At 31.7% G+C, this 15,140-nt stretch overlaps 2 protein-coding genes across 2 annotated transcripts in view; both read right to left on the bottom strand.

Annotated features, from left to right (window-relative positions):
• Positions 1 to 12,901, bottom strand: part of LOC131064150 (3'-N-debenzoyl-2'-deoxytaxol N-benzoyltransferase-like) — a 145,491-nt gene extending 132,590 nt beyond the window's left edge. The window contains exons 1-2 of the mRNA XM_059221914.1: positions 12,883 to 12,901; positions 4,004 to 4,269 (exon numbers count right to left, since the gene is read on the bottom strand). Coding sequence (XP_059077897.1) covers positions 4,004 to 4,269; positions 12,883 to 12,901 — 285 coding nt within the window. The remainder of the gene's footprint in view (positions 1 to 4,003; positions 4,270 to 12,882) is intronic.
• A 189-nt stretch (positions 12,902 to 13,090) lies between these two features.
• On the bottom strand, positions 13,091 to 14,574 carry LOC131064151 (3'-N-debenzoyl-2'-deoxytaxol N-benzoyltransferase-like). The gene is made up of 2 exons (XM_057998181.2): positions 14,137 to 14,574; positions 13,091 to 13,993 (listed from the first exon to the last, which is right to left on the bottom strand). The coding sequence occupies exons 1-2, from the start codon at positions 14,572 to 14,574 to the stop codon at positions 13,091 to 13,093; spliced, it is 1,341 nt and encodes a 446-aa protein (XP_057854164.2).
• Positions 14,575 to 15,140: the final 566 nt, after the last annotated feature.

Below are 15,140 nucleotides of genomic sequence, written 5' to 3'. Positions count from 1 at the left end.
TAAAATGAAAGATAATTTCGATAGAATGGAAATGCTTAAGCTAGATGATTACTAGATAAGCTGATAGAATGAAACTACTCAGAAATTACATTTCTAAATAGATTAACAAAATAAAATTACTAAAATTAGATTATTTGATTGAAAGAGGAGTCCCAATTTATAGAAAACTGGAGACTTAATGGACAGACGAGATCAAAAATATTTTTAATCAGGTGGATGGACCAAATTAATCGCATGGTAGAGCTACCATTCAAGGAATGATGACGATAGTAGAAAGCGAATGGGAAGATATTATGAGGATAAATAATAATATCTTTAATTATCTTCCCATAAATACTAAATTAGTAGGTTGAAAATATCAGGAAGATTTTAATAATTAAAAATTATAAAATATCTTCATTCAAAAAGATAAATAAAAGAATTGAAAATTGAAAAAGCGAGAAAAATATCCTAGAGGATAAATAGAGATAATTAATAAACAAGATTTATTAATTATCTCCTCATAAAAAACTTAGATATTTTAGAGGATGCATTCCTTATTTTCGAACTTAAAATTAAGATACAATGAGATATTTCCAAATAGCAAGATTTTTTAAAATAAAAAATAAATGTCATAAATATCCAAGATAATATTGCCATTTTTTAAATTACGAGGATATTACACAATTAAATTTTTTTAAAAATAAATATTATCCTCATATGAGAAGATAATTTAAAAATTAAATAAATAAAGATATTTATTTAATTTTAAGGACATAATTATCTAATTAAATAATTTAAATAAATTATGTAACTAGGAATCTTACCTTGGTGTGCAATGGGTACACCGAGGAGGTGTGGAAAGATAATTATAAAAAAAAAGGTCTATTTTATGCATACATTTGTTTAGTACATAAGGTCAACTTGTAGGCCATTTACCAAATCATGTTTTTTGTTCAATATATGTCTAATTGAAGAAGTGATTGTTTCAAATTAGCTATGCATCCACTTACATGGAAAAATAAAGCCTTTCAATCAAGTAGATAATTAGGCTCATGTTGTGTTTGAAATATATATATATATATATATATATATATATATATATATATATATATATATATATATATATATATATAGAGAGAGAGAGAGAGAGAGAGAGAGAGAGAGAGAGGGGGGGGGGGAGAGATATGGATAAAAAGAGGGAGAGAGGGAAATATAGAGAGATGGGTAAGGAAGATAGAGATGGAGAGGGAGAGGGTGAGGGAGAGGGAGAGGGAGAGAGATATGGAGAGAATGAGAGATAAAGATAAAGAGAGGAGAGAGGGGTAGGTAGAGATGGAAAACTTAAATATATAGAGAGGAAGAGAGAGGAATGAAAATATAAAATATATAGATAAAGATAGAGCTAGGAAGTGGTATATAGAGAAGTATAGAGAGGGGGAAATTTAAGGGTAGATAAATATGAAGAGATAATGAGATAGAGATAAGAAATATGGAGAGACAGGGCTAGAGAGGCAAAGAGATATAGATATAAAGGTATAGAAAGAGGGAGAGGGATAGATAAAGAGATATGTATGGATAGAGTAAGGGAGGCATGTCTAGAGAGAGAGAGAGAGAGAGATTGTTATTAATTTTCAAATATGTTATTATTAAGCATCGATAAAAAAATAGGTGAGGGAGGGAATAAAAAGATAGAGATAGGAAGTGATATATAAAAAGAGGTAGAGAGATGGAGAGAAGTAGGGGTAGAGAGGTATGGAGAGATATTGAGATAGAGATGGAGGGAGAAAGGGAAGAAGAAATATGGAAAGATAAAGTTATAAAGATAATGAGGCATGTAGATATATAGGGATAGGAAGAAGTAGAGGGGGGTATAGAGAGAGAGAGAGAGAGAGAGAGAGAAGAGAGAGAGAGAGAGAGAGAGAGAGAGAGAGAGAGAGAGAGAGAAGAAGGTAGATCTATAGAGATGAAGATAAGGGGAAATGAATAGAGAGAGGAACATGTCTAGAGATAGTTGGGGAGAGAGGAAGATAGAAGGAGAGAGAAAGAGGGAGAGGGAGAGATAGAGAGATATGGATGGTGAGATAAAGTGATAGAGAATTAGATATATAAAGAGATATAGAATAGGGATAGGATTGGAGAGATAGAGAAAGGTATATAGTGAGATAAATTGATAGAAACTTAGAAATATAAGGAGATATAGAGAGGGGAGAAGATATAAAGATAAATAAAAAGACAAACAAAAGAGTAGAGATAGATAACTAGAGATGGAGTGGGGGAGAGATAGAGGGAGATAAAAATAGAGGGAGAGAGAGAGAGAGAGAGAGAGAGAGAGAGAGAGAGAGAGAGAGAGAGAGGATATGGAGCAGGTGAGGGAGTGAGATATGGGGATATATAGATGGGGGATATAAAGACATAGAGATGGATAGGGGAAGAAACAAAGATAGATAGTGGGGAACATAGAGAGAGATAAAAAGATATAGATATAGAAATAAATGGATAGAAAATGATAGAAAGATGAGTGAGAGGGAGATAGAGACATATAAAGACATAATGTACGATAGATGGGGGGAGAGGGGAAGAGTGGAAGATAGACATATAGATGAATATAGAGGGAGAGAGGAATAGAGAGGGAGATATAGATCGATATAGATGGTGGGATAGAGAGATAGAGATAGAGATATAAGGAGTTATAGAATGGGAGAGATAGAGGGAAAGGAAGATAGAGGTGGATATGATTATAAAGTGAGAGATAAAGAGGGAGAAATGGAGAGATATAGAGGAAGAGAGAAAGGGATAGATAGAGAGAGATATATGGTGATAAAGAGTTGGAGATGTAAGGAGATATAGAAAGAGGGGAAGAGGGAGAGTGATGGAGGCAGAGAGACAAATAAAGAGACAAAAAAACATAGAGCCGAGCTAGATAAATAGGGATGGAGTGAGGGAGAGAGAAAGAGAATGAGAAAGATATGAAGATATATGAGAAGAGAGGTAGAGATAGAGAGATAGATAGGAAACAAGGAGGGAGTTGAGTAAGATATGGGAATAAATAAAAGGGGGGAGACAGGGAGGGGAAGAGAGAGAGAGAGAGAGAGAGAGAGAGAGAGAGAGAGAGAGAGAGAGAGAGAGAGAGAGAGAGAGATACATAGAGATATAGGGTAGGAGATATGAGGTGACAGATGGAGAAAATGAGAGGAGAGAGGGGGGGAGGGGATGTTAGAGTATTCGGGTATTTACTTGATTAATTAAACATTCTTTGTTTAATTATTTAAGTTCCCTTTATCTCTTTTACATTTAAGCTAACTTTAGGTGCATATAATTAATTGTTTTAATTAATTATTATGTGCAAACCTAGGTTTTCCCTTTTTAGGGTTTCTTGACCTATTAAAGGTTGAGTTCTTTCTTTTCATTGTAAGAATCACATTACATATTTTTGTGAATATTGAGCTCTCTCTTTTTGAGCATATTCTCTATGTTTTGTATGTTCTTCAGATTTTGCTTCATTGCTTCTCCTTGTAACAGGTTATTCGGCTTGCAGAAGATCTTTAGGCTCCTGTGGTGTTGTATTTTCTCAACTCCTATATGGTATCAGAGCGTGGATCTACAGCTGCCTGTTCTTGTTTTGAGATTTTTGGCTTTGGAAGTAGATCTGGGGTTTCAGGAATTTTTTTGTGTACCTAGGGTTTGAGCTTTTTTTCTGAGCACTTTGGGCCTAAACGGACCTCACCATCGTGCTCAGAAGGCCCGAAAACCCCTATGGTCATATAAAATTTGACCTATTTTGGTTCCTGAGCCTCTGGGAGCAATTTTTTTCTCAGATCTAGGCCGTACGACCCTGGCACGCAGATCGAGAAAATTTTTTAAAATAAAAATAAAAATTTGCCTTTTTACGGCATGCAGGCCGAAATTTTCTTTTGAAAAAAAAAAAAAAGGTGAAAAAAAAAAAGGGGGAGATTTGTTTCTTTTTAAGAAAAAAAAATTTTTTGGGAAAGTTTTTTTGGGGTTTGTGGGTACCGCAGGGTACCGGACTGACAGGCTTGTCAGTCCGGCCCCTGCGGCCCCCGCCGGCGGCCCCTCCGTCCTTTTCCGGACGCCGCCGCTGTTCCTCCGGCTCCCGCCGCCCACGATCTTCCTCCGCCGGCGAGTCTCCCACCGCCAGCGAACTGCCCCCGCCGGCCACCGCATATCGCCGCTCCGGCTCCCCGCCGGCCAGGTCCGCCGTCTCCGCCTCCCTGCGCTGCCGCCGCCGGCCAGTCACAACCCGGTCGCCGCTCACCTTCCGGCCGTCGCCTACCAGCACTGCCGGCAGCCCGGCTCCGTCCGCTCCTCAGTCGCCGCCCTGCCACCCGGCCGCCACCAGTGCGCCACCGGAGCTCCGCTCCCTGGCCACCGGACCACCAACAGGCCACCAGACCCCTTTTTTGGGCCTTTTATGGGGGGGTTTGGTTTTTTGGCCCTATCTTGGGCATACGGAGTCGGATTTTGGTGAACAGATAGGCGTTGGAAAGCTGGTTCCGAAGCCGACCTCATGGTGTTGGTAATTTATTCCAATTTTGTTGTTTGACTGTGTTTTTTTACAGTCAAATTGAGGTCTCTTTTTTGCACTCCGGGAGACGTAGAATGAGCATCCGACCTCCGTTTTTTGAAAACTTTATATTTTCGGAAAGCGTGTTCTGTGTACTTTCCAGAAATATGAGTTTTTTTCCAGATTCTGGTCCATGCATATTTTATTCAGTTTTTTGCTTTTAAGCACTCTGGTGGATATCGTGGTTGTTTCAGGTCCTGGGATCTCTTTTCTGAGTAGGGTGTCTCTGTTTTGATTCTCGTTTCTATTTCTAGTCTTCTTATCATTGTAGCTTGTAATTATGCAAACGCACTGAGATAAAGTGCCATCATGCATTGTTTACTTGGAATCTTGCATATCTTGTGTCTTGTTGTACACGCACTGTTGATCAAGTGCCATGAGGGGGTTGATGTTTGCCTTTGTTTGCCATCTTCCTTTGTCAAGTGAGTGTTCCTTCCACGACATTCGCCTCATGATGATGTGTCTCAGCACCTTTGATGTTCTTGGTTCTTCGTCATGCAGTTGTTTTTGGCTGTCTTTTTCAGTGTTCCTGTCCCTCTCCCACTTCCACATTATGGGGAGGTTTATCCTGTTGGTTCTAATGCTTCCATGTTTCGATTGATCAGCTCTTCAGGCTTTGGTTTCTCATGCCATCTGTATCTTCGATTTCAGTTGTTTTGCCTTGTTTGCCTCCTGATTCGAGTAGTGTCATTTGAGGGCACTCATGCAGATTACAGTCTTCTCTACATGGTCATGTTCTAGTTCAGTGGATGTTCTTCAGATCAGCAGTTATTCTTCGACAGAGTTTGCAGGGTCTTCATGCTTCAATGATATTTTTTTCCATCTCTTTTTGGAGTAGAGTTTTGTTCCCATGTGGTTTTCTCTATTTCTCCAGTTCATAGAGATTTCATTGTATTTGGGTACCTGATCAGGCCTTGTTGTCGGGACCCATCTTTCATGCTTTCAGTAGTTGTTCTAGGTTTTAGCTTCTCCCTAAGTCTAGCTTAAGGGGGGGTGTTAGAGTATTCGGGTATTTACTTGATTAATTAAACATTCTTTGTTTAATTATTTAAGTTCCCTTTATCTCTTTTACATTTAAGCTAACTTTAGGTGCATATAATTAATTGTTTTAATTAATTATTATGTGCAAACCTAGGTTTTCCCTTTTTAGGGTTTCTTGACCTATTAAAGGTTGAGTTCTTTCTTTTCATTGTAAGAATCACATTACATATTTTTGTGAATATTGAGCTCTCTCTTTTTGAGCATATTCTCTATGTTTTGTATGTTCTTCAGATTTTGCTTCATTGCTTCTCCTTGTAACAGGTTATTCGGCTTGCAGAAGATCTTTAGGCTCCTGTGGTGTTGTATTTTCTCAACTCCTATAGGGGAGAGATAGCTAAATAGATAAAGAGTGAAAGGGGGAGTGATATGGATAAAGGGAAAGATATTGAGATAGAGAGGGGAAGCAAAATATAGGGAGATAGAGATAGAGGATGTAAGAGTGAGAGAAAAAGGAAGGTGATAGAGACAAGTAATAGCAATAGATGAAGAGTGCGAAGATAGAAACATAGAGATAGAGGTAGAGGGGGATAAATAGGTAGTTTGTGTCTATATGAGTGAGAGGGAAAGATATGGAGAGAGATAGAGAGATAGAGAGACAAGTAATAGTCATAATAATGAGAGATGTCTATATATATATATATATAAATTGAGAAAGATAGAGGGTGTGATAGAGAGATAAATATATAGAGGGAGACACATAAGGAGAGAAGAGGGAGTGAGAAATAAAGGTAGAATGAGGGATATAATGAGAGAGGGAGAGACAAAGAGATAGAAAGATAAAGATACATGGAATGATATTTGGAGAGAGAGAGAGAGAGAGAAACTGATTTTAATAAAACAAAATAATATAAATTGAGCTACTAATAGCTATTATTTGTTATAGTAATTTCACCAAATAGACATAAATAAAATAAATAAATAAATATAAATATAGATTAAAAACAAAAATAGAATAAAAAACAAAGTCAAAATATAAAAAATGTAAATGTCAATAAAAATAATAATTAAAAAATTAATAATAAATAAACTAACCTTGTATATAATTAACTTATTAAGTTAATTTTAAGTACTTAAATATGTGATAGATAAAGAAGGTGGTAGAGGCAAGTGTTTTTGAGAGATATTAATAATTAAACTTTTAATAAAACAAAAAAAAAAAAAAATTGAATTACTTGTAATAGCTTATATTGATTTTATAATGACATAATAATTAGAATAATTTTAAATTTAATTCTAAATTAAAAACAAAATTAGTTTAAACAAAAATGTGAAATTCAAAAATATAAAATCAAAATGTTAATAAAAATAATAATTTAGAAAAAATTAAATTAGTAATAAAAAAATATATAATTATTATTAAACAATAGTAACATGTTAATAGAAAGTTAAACTATCACTACTATTAAATAAAATATCATTAAGAAAAGGAGAAAAAGAGAAGTTGAGGAAAAGTCAATTATTCTAATTTCATAAAATTTGCACAAATAATTAGTTCATGATTTAAAATTTAAATGTAAATTAAAAATTAAAATAGAATAAACAAAAATCTAAAGTCAAAATATATAAAATGAAAATAATAATTCAAAATAAATCAAGTAACCTTAGTATATAATTAATTTATTAAGGTAATAAATATTTCGATAAAATTAATTTATTAGAATTTAATGATAAACAAAAAAAAGAAGTTGGTGAAAGTGGATTCCTCTAATTTTATAAAATGAATTTTAAAAATATTAAGATTTATTTCAAATTTAAATCTAAATTAAAAATTAAAATAAAATAAACAAAAATCTAAAGTCAAAATATATAAACTCAAAATCTTAGTATATAATTAGATTATTAGATTAATAAATAATTAAATAAAATTAATTGATTAGAATTAAAACACAAATAAAAATATATAAAAAGTATAGTTCATATCAAACAATAGAAAAATAAATTAAAAAAATCAATAGCACACGAATATATTTAAAAAATAAAAAATTATTTTAAATATTTTAAAACTATTGATTAAATAATATATATTTTTATTTATTTATTTTCCTAAAAAACAATTCAACAAACTAAAATTCTCTAATTTAAATAATAAAATGTGCCTGTAAACTTTCTTAAGAAAATTAAATTCAAACTACTTTTCCTAGGTGTTTGGCAATCAAAACATCAAAATTGGAGAAAATTAAATTTTAAAGAAAAGTCCAATTGGAGAAGATTTAATTTTATTGAAAAGAAGCAACTTAAAATATGCATGAAAAACATATGTTGTCACTCTAGAAGTAATTATGATCAAAGTCCACTATTATTTTTATATATAATTTAAATGATATCAAAATTAAATTATGTTTCCTGTGTTTGTCGTTTCTCCACATATCACATGAGAGTATTAATGAAGCGCAGGAGGAATAGGAAAACGTGAAAAAAGTAAGCCTTCATTTTGCTTATTTATAGGCGGTTCAAAACCGCTTACCACACCTAATAGGTCAGTGGAGACGTTTCGACGGTCTTCATAGGCAGTTAAAAGAAAATTGAACGGTGTGGATGATTTTCATCGTCTTGTATCTCCCTAGCAAATTCTATGTCGTTGATTTTTAAGTGGGGCAATTTTTTCACATAGGGTATGTCTTCGGTGTAATTGAGGGAGATGAAAATTAAAATTAATTAAATAATATTAAAAGGAGATGGTTAAATGATGAAAGATTAAAAGATTAAGAAAAATAACTAGTAAAGAAAGGATTAATCAATTAAATAATTAATTAAATCAAAAAAGGCAAATTAGTCAAACTGGCATCTAGAGACCTTAATTAGGTCAAATTTTGAACAATTTTGAATAATTGGAAGGAATTGGGAAAATTAGGTCAGTAAAGAATATGTGCACAATATACTAATAATAGGAGACACATGAGTTGGCCATTTTTTAGTTTCTACACTTAAGTATCAAATGAATACATCTTTTTCTTGTTAACCCCAATTTTGAACTTCACTTTTTAAAAATAAATAAATAGAATTTTTCTTTATTTCTCAATTGATTTCCCTTAATCATTATATCACCCAAAATGAAAAATTTAAATTCACTTATAGCCCTTTTTAATATTCAGCATCATTTTTTTACATTTTAAAACCAAACCAACATATTTCCAAATAAAAATTTTAAAAAAATAAAAATTTAAAAACAAAATATTTGAACACTCATCCACTAGGCATCCATTCATAGTAAATGAAAAGAAAACATAGTCCATTATTACATAATAATATCATGTGAATAACATAAATATCTTGTAAATTACATAGAATACTGATGTGGATACAAATAAATGGTGATTTTAAGAATCTTGTTCATCAAATATACATGTATGGGTATATGAATCAATCCACATAAAAATATGAAAACACAAAAATCAGTGGTATTACACTTCTTCCTACCCTTCACAATATTAAAATTAAAATAATTTTCAAAATGGTAGTCACAAGCAAAATGAAATGATAATCATTCACCTTATTCCTAATTTGACCAATGTTCTTACCTCCAAGCCTCAAAATTTTATAAAAGTTAAATGATTAAACGGGCCTTTAGATGATGTGCTTGAATTTTTACTTGATGTAAATACATTTACAGATTCCCTTATTAGATCGTCAAACAAATCTAGGGGTATTCTCAAGGGATACATAAAAAATACATTTTTAATTATGATATAGTTGATGGGGCGACATACAACACTGTATAGATTTCATGAAAATGATACAATACATGACTAATTTATATGATACATCTGGAGGGTGATATTAATGTAGGTAAGCATTTCTACTAGCTCTCAATAATCAAAATTTGTAGGTCTATAATAATCTATTTTCTTCTCATGATAAATGAAGACATGAGATTTATTTGAGGATGATGATGAGGTACATGAACATGATATTAGTGATATGCATGTTGAACATGATGTAGGTGATGAGAGTAGGCACAATAAATATGCTAGTTGAAAGAAGCATCTATCATTAAGATTTTAGAATAATTATTATTAATTAAATAAAGTAACTATTTAATCAAATTATCTAATATTTGTGAGATACATGCATAAGAGACCATAGAAACAGTTGCATATAAAGAAATGTCTTTGTGTTAATAGAGATCATTCTAGTACAAATAGTTTTATAAAAATAGGAAGCATGTGCAAATAGTTTTATAAAAATAGGAAGCATGTGCATCTATATTAGCATTCCTCTTATCTATATGAGATAAATGATTGAGAGTTATAAAGAAATTCAAAATTCTATAATAGTTTTAGGTAAAAAAATGGGCAAGGAAAGAATTTTACTTTCTTCCTTCTCATTTAGATAAGGATGATATTAATATGTTAATAATAATATTTACTATTGTATATATCTTATATATTATTAATGATATTACACATAAGATATTACTTGTAGACTTCTAGGTAACAATACCATAAAAGGAATCAATATTCAGTCTTTTAATCCACCATATATGTCACATGAGATTTCCTATCAATTTTTTGTTCCTTATGAATTTGTAAATGCAAATTAAAATTAGTAATTTAGTAATTAGTGGTCTAGCTACACAAAAGGGGAGAAACGATCAATAATTGTTTTCATTATCAAGATAGGAATTTTTTCCTCATTGATTTTAACTTTTTAAATTCTTTTGACTTTACTAAGAATAATAAAAATAAAAATAATAATTAGAATAGCATTTTTTTGGGGGGTAAAAACTAATTTAATTTATTTTGAAATGATGTTTTCCTAGCCCTATCTAGTTTCTTTCCTCTACACTTAGTGGAAGATTTGGGGACATCTAAATTTCATCATGAGAATTTAGTTTATTTGTTGTGCCCTTGTTACCTACTCTAGGAGGCTACATGGACATGTTAATGTTTCTAAGGGTTCATTGCTAAGATTTAAGACACTAGACATTGAATCTCTAATGTATCTTGAGCCATAGGAAATATTTTGGATTCTCTTATTTGTAATTTAAAGAATGAATATCTTTCCCAAATTACCTATATCTTTGGCGATTACTACTTAGTTATTTAATATCCTACATCAAAGGAATTCAATATTATATTTTTTGTTATTTTTCTTGCTACTCTTACATTTGGAAAGCCTTTGTTATATTGTGTTTTGTCTTTCTTTGTTGTTCTTTTTTAGAATGAACTTTTAAAAAATGAATATTTGTCTTAAAAAGGACTAATTTGTGGATTTTATAGATTGTGGCCTCATCTAGGTGGCCTATTACACAAGGTAAACTTAAAATTTACCCTTGCTCCAAGGGTTAATTATGATTACATTCAATTCAGTATTACATCATAATATATTTAGATGGTTGCTCATCGTTCTGGAGCCAAAATGTCCTCTTACTAAATCCTTTGTTTTCCTCCTTTAATCATCTCACTAAATCCTTTCAAATCAAATGCTAGTTTAAAATATACTCCCTAATCTTCCTTTTCATTGATGACACAATTATTACCATGAATGTATTGGAAAATTTATAAGACATTTTATTGTGGTGTATCAAGCAGCTACTATTTTTTCTCACTAGTTATTCTTTTTTTTTTTTTTTTTTTTTGTACACTTCTAGGTAGAGTTTGGTTTGCGAGTGGCAAAATACTCTTGGGGGTCATACTTTGGACTAAGAGACATCCCCTTCAATTGTAGGAAACGCTTTGCCATGTTAAAAAAATTGTCATCAATTTTCCTACACCATAAGGTCTCAAGATCTTCCTCTTGTTGAAATGATTCTCTTCAAGAACACCTTATTGAGGATATGGTCTAGGTTTGTTATACTTTACACACTTTTGTTCCTATAGTCATTGATGCAGAGGTTCTCCCTTCTCCATCAATGTTTCTTACCACTCCTCCATCAAATCACAACCACTTTTACTGGTTGGTGTTGGTGTTTCTACTCTAATTTTTCTAGTTGCTTCTCTAATTTAAACTTCACTAATTATGTATTACTCTCCTCATGTGCCACCCCAAATTGAGACCTCAAAGGGAATTTTGTCTCCATTCTATCCAATTTTAGTGGATATGGATAACGAGGTTTTCTAAACTATTGTTGAAAGAAAGAATAAAGGTCTTCCAAAGCATGTTTCATAGGCTCATCATGGGAGTGAAAACTACTAGTTTTAGTTATGATATTGTTCCTCCTTTTTAATTTATTTTGTCCTCACAACTTTCTCACAATTGTGTTGGTTGCCCCATCTTTTTACGATTTTGTATATATGCTAATTTTTTATGTAAAGATTTTGGAACTAAATTTCACTTCTTAATATATTCAAAATATAAACTATAATATTCAAACCAATACTAACATAGAGAATATTAATGAGAGCAGTAATAGTTTATCTTGAATACTTCGTAAGGATTGGAAAAAAATTTGAATTTTGATCATAAAATTCAAGGTACTCATCTAGCTAAAAAAGAGCCATGATAATAGCTAATCTTGAATATTTTGTATTGTATTTTGATCATAGCCTTCAGGGTGCTCATCTGGCTAATAAAGAGCCTTGCTTATGAAAGCAACATGTAACTTTCTTTATATATATATATATATATATATATATATGCTTTTTCCTTATGTAGAAAAAAAATGGAGAATATTACTAACAATTAAAAATATATATATCAATTTCATTACAATTTTTTTATAAAAAATTATATTGTAATTCATTATCTATAAACTAAAACCCTAACAATAACATCTTGTATTTAAAACATATTAAATAAAATAAAATAAAATGATATTATTATCTAGTGATTTCCTTCAAGAGGTTACTAAAAGGACATCTAAAATTTTAAAATTAAAATTGTTATATTTTAAATTAAAATTATTATATAATTATGTCTAAATACTTGTTACTTTTATGTCTACTTATGCAAATCTAAAATATTTTATTAAATCCATTAATTTCGACACTGTAAAACATAAATTCTTTACTACATAAAAACTTTAAATTGTTGAGATGGAAGAAGATTACTAAAAACGATCATCTAATACAATTTTAGTACATAAAAATAATAAATTACTAATATAATTGATATTTAAGATAGGAAAAATAAATCATATAAACAAAAATAATTGGTTATGTGAAGAGGGAAATATATTTAGAAATTAAATTAAGATAAAAATTCAATATTTAATTAATGTGTCATTTTTTTTTGAAAAAATATGACTTTAATTTAGAAGCATTAATTTTTTATTTTCTTTATCCAAACCACTTTATAGATTTAATGATTCTATGATAAACATAAAAAAACTAATTTACTTTGAGAAAGTTTGTCCATGAGCTCATCTAAAATTTTATTTAAAAATGAAAAGGTTTAACCAATACATTAGTGTTTAGAAGCATTCATAACACATTTGTTTCTTATTATAGGATAAAAGTTTTGAAGGGACTCAAAACCCTGTTTACAAAACATTGTCCCAAAGATAGACACATAAAACTGATACCTAACAGACAACAAAAAAACCACCTAACTGTTCATAGCATATTTGTTGGTGATGGCTTCTATTTCAATTTCAAATAAATTGAATTCTTGTGGAGGCATCCACGTTATCACCTTAAATCCATCATTCGTCCTCTTAGGAGAATGGAGAAAGAGAAAAACATTTGACAAGTTGAATCCATTCTCATTCCAGAACATAGGACATATGTTCACTGGAGTTCCTGATCCAAAGTCAACTTCATTGAATCCCAACCACCTCCAATCACTTAAAATTATATTAGCTTGGTTGCTATGAACATTTGCTGGAAATTGTTCTGTATCAATTATTGATCGAAGATACCTATTAGTTAGTGACATTTTTGTTTTCTTTATAATATTCACTAGATATGAAAGTGGTTTGTTTATGACATCATGCACAATAGCTTCTGCGAAAGCACCAACAATACTATTTCCATAGTATCCATTTGGTAGTGGGGGATTAAATGATCTACTTACGTCTACTACAAAGGAAATACTAACACTTTGAGTATGTGGAATTTCAAGTGCCTTGGTCCTTGCTCGCCAAACCAAAGCTGCAAAAATCTCAAATGTAGTACAAATATCAATAGATTCTGGCATAATTCCATCTTTCACATATTTAATTGTCTCAAAATCTAAGGTAAGAGACATTTGAACTGATTCTTTATATATTGGAGGTATCTCTAAGTGAGATGTACTCTGTTTCTTTTCTTCAATGAATTCTAACTCATGAACTAGCATGTTCCTTGGTTTAAGAAGCTCTCTATCCCATATTGGTTCAATAGATAGCTTAACATGTCCTCTAACCATCTCTCCAAGACCGTTGAGAAATTGTCCTACCCCTCGTCCATCAAATATACAATGGTGAAAATTCAGTGCTACAACAAAACCTCCACATGCAAAATGGTTCACCTATAATAAAATTGATCATTAAAAAAACATATACCATCAATAAACATGTTACATCAACACTTTATATTGTCAAATAAATACAACAACAATATTTTTTTAAGTGAATTTTCCTAGTTATTTTATCTTTCTTAAAGCGATGTTACCTGAATAACCATGGGATGAACGTCCTCAATAGCTGTATTGGAAGGAAACCTAAAAAGCAGCTGCTTAAATGATGGCTTGAGCTGATCCAAATCTCCAAGGACTGACAGGCTCTTGTCTACCATGGCTTCAACAAAGAGAACACCTTCTCCTGTGCACTCCACTTGAAGCTTCCCATCTTCTTTCTTTCTCAATCTCCCAGCCACAGGATAATAATACACCAACACCTTTGACAGAGCTTCTCGGATTGTTTTGGCAGGATCTGGTAAAACATTCTCAGAAGCCTTATACACAAGCAAAGTATTGAAGGCCATTCTCGCAGCTGGCTGGTTATCAAGGTTGGAGAGATAGAGAGTGCCTCTGGGCGAAGGCAGGCATGGTTGCACAAGGCAACTCTCCACAACCTCCGCATTAAACTCTCCTAAGCCTGCCTTCTCCATTGCAATGGAAACCTCTTCTCTTTACTTGCCTAAAAGGATTTACTATTGCAGATATCGATGTTTCAAACAAGCATTGCAACGTAGTGTATTTATAATCCCCCTAGAAGATTCTAGATCTGAAGGTATCCATAAAATTCACCGTATTTCCCACGGTGTACTTTATTATATCATTGTTCAAGTCTATATCAGCTAACATGTGTGAAAGTCTATATCAGCTAACTTTCTCAGGCTACTTTTGTTCAATAGAACGTGCTCATTCCTTTAATAGAAATTTGTGCAAATTTCAAAACGTGAAAGGACACACTTCTGAAAAATACCTTTAATATACCTTTAAATACCGAGTTGTCTCCTATCAATTGTGGATATTGTTAAGTAGGGGAGAGAATTCAGTAGTTGAATGTGTTTCAATTGTTGTGATAGAACTTGTTGATTTGATAATCATACTTGTTGATTTCATGTCCAATATTTTTGACAACATTGCACTAATAGTTGTGACTTTAAAGTTGTTATTAGTGATGATGACTACCAATAACTAAATGAAATGTACCATTCATTGTGAAAAGCAA

Source organism: Cryptomeria japonica, chromosome 6 (assembly GCF_030272615.1).
Source record: "Cryptomeria japonica chromosome 6, Sugi_1.0, whole genome shotgun sequence".
NCBI lineage: Eukaryota > Viridiplantae > Streptophyta > Pinopsida > Cupressales > Cupressaceae > Cryptomeria > Cryptomeria japonica.
The sequence above is the reverse complement of the archived record's forward strand: the minus strand, read 5'-3'. Positions and strand labels throughout refer to the sequence as shown.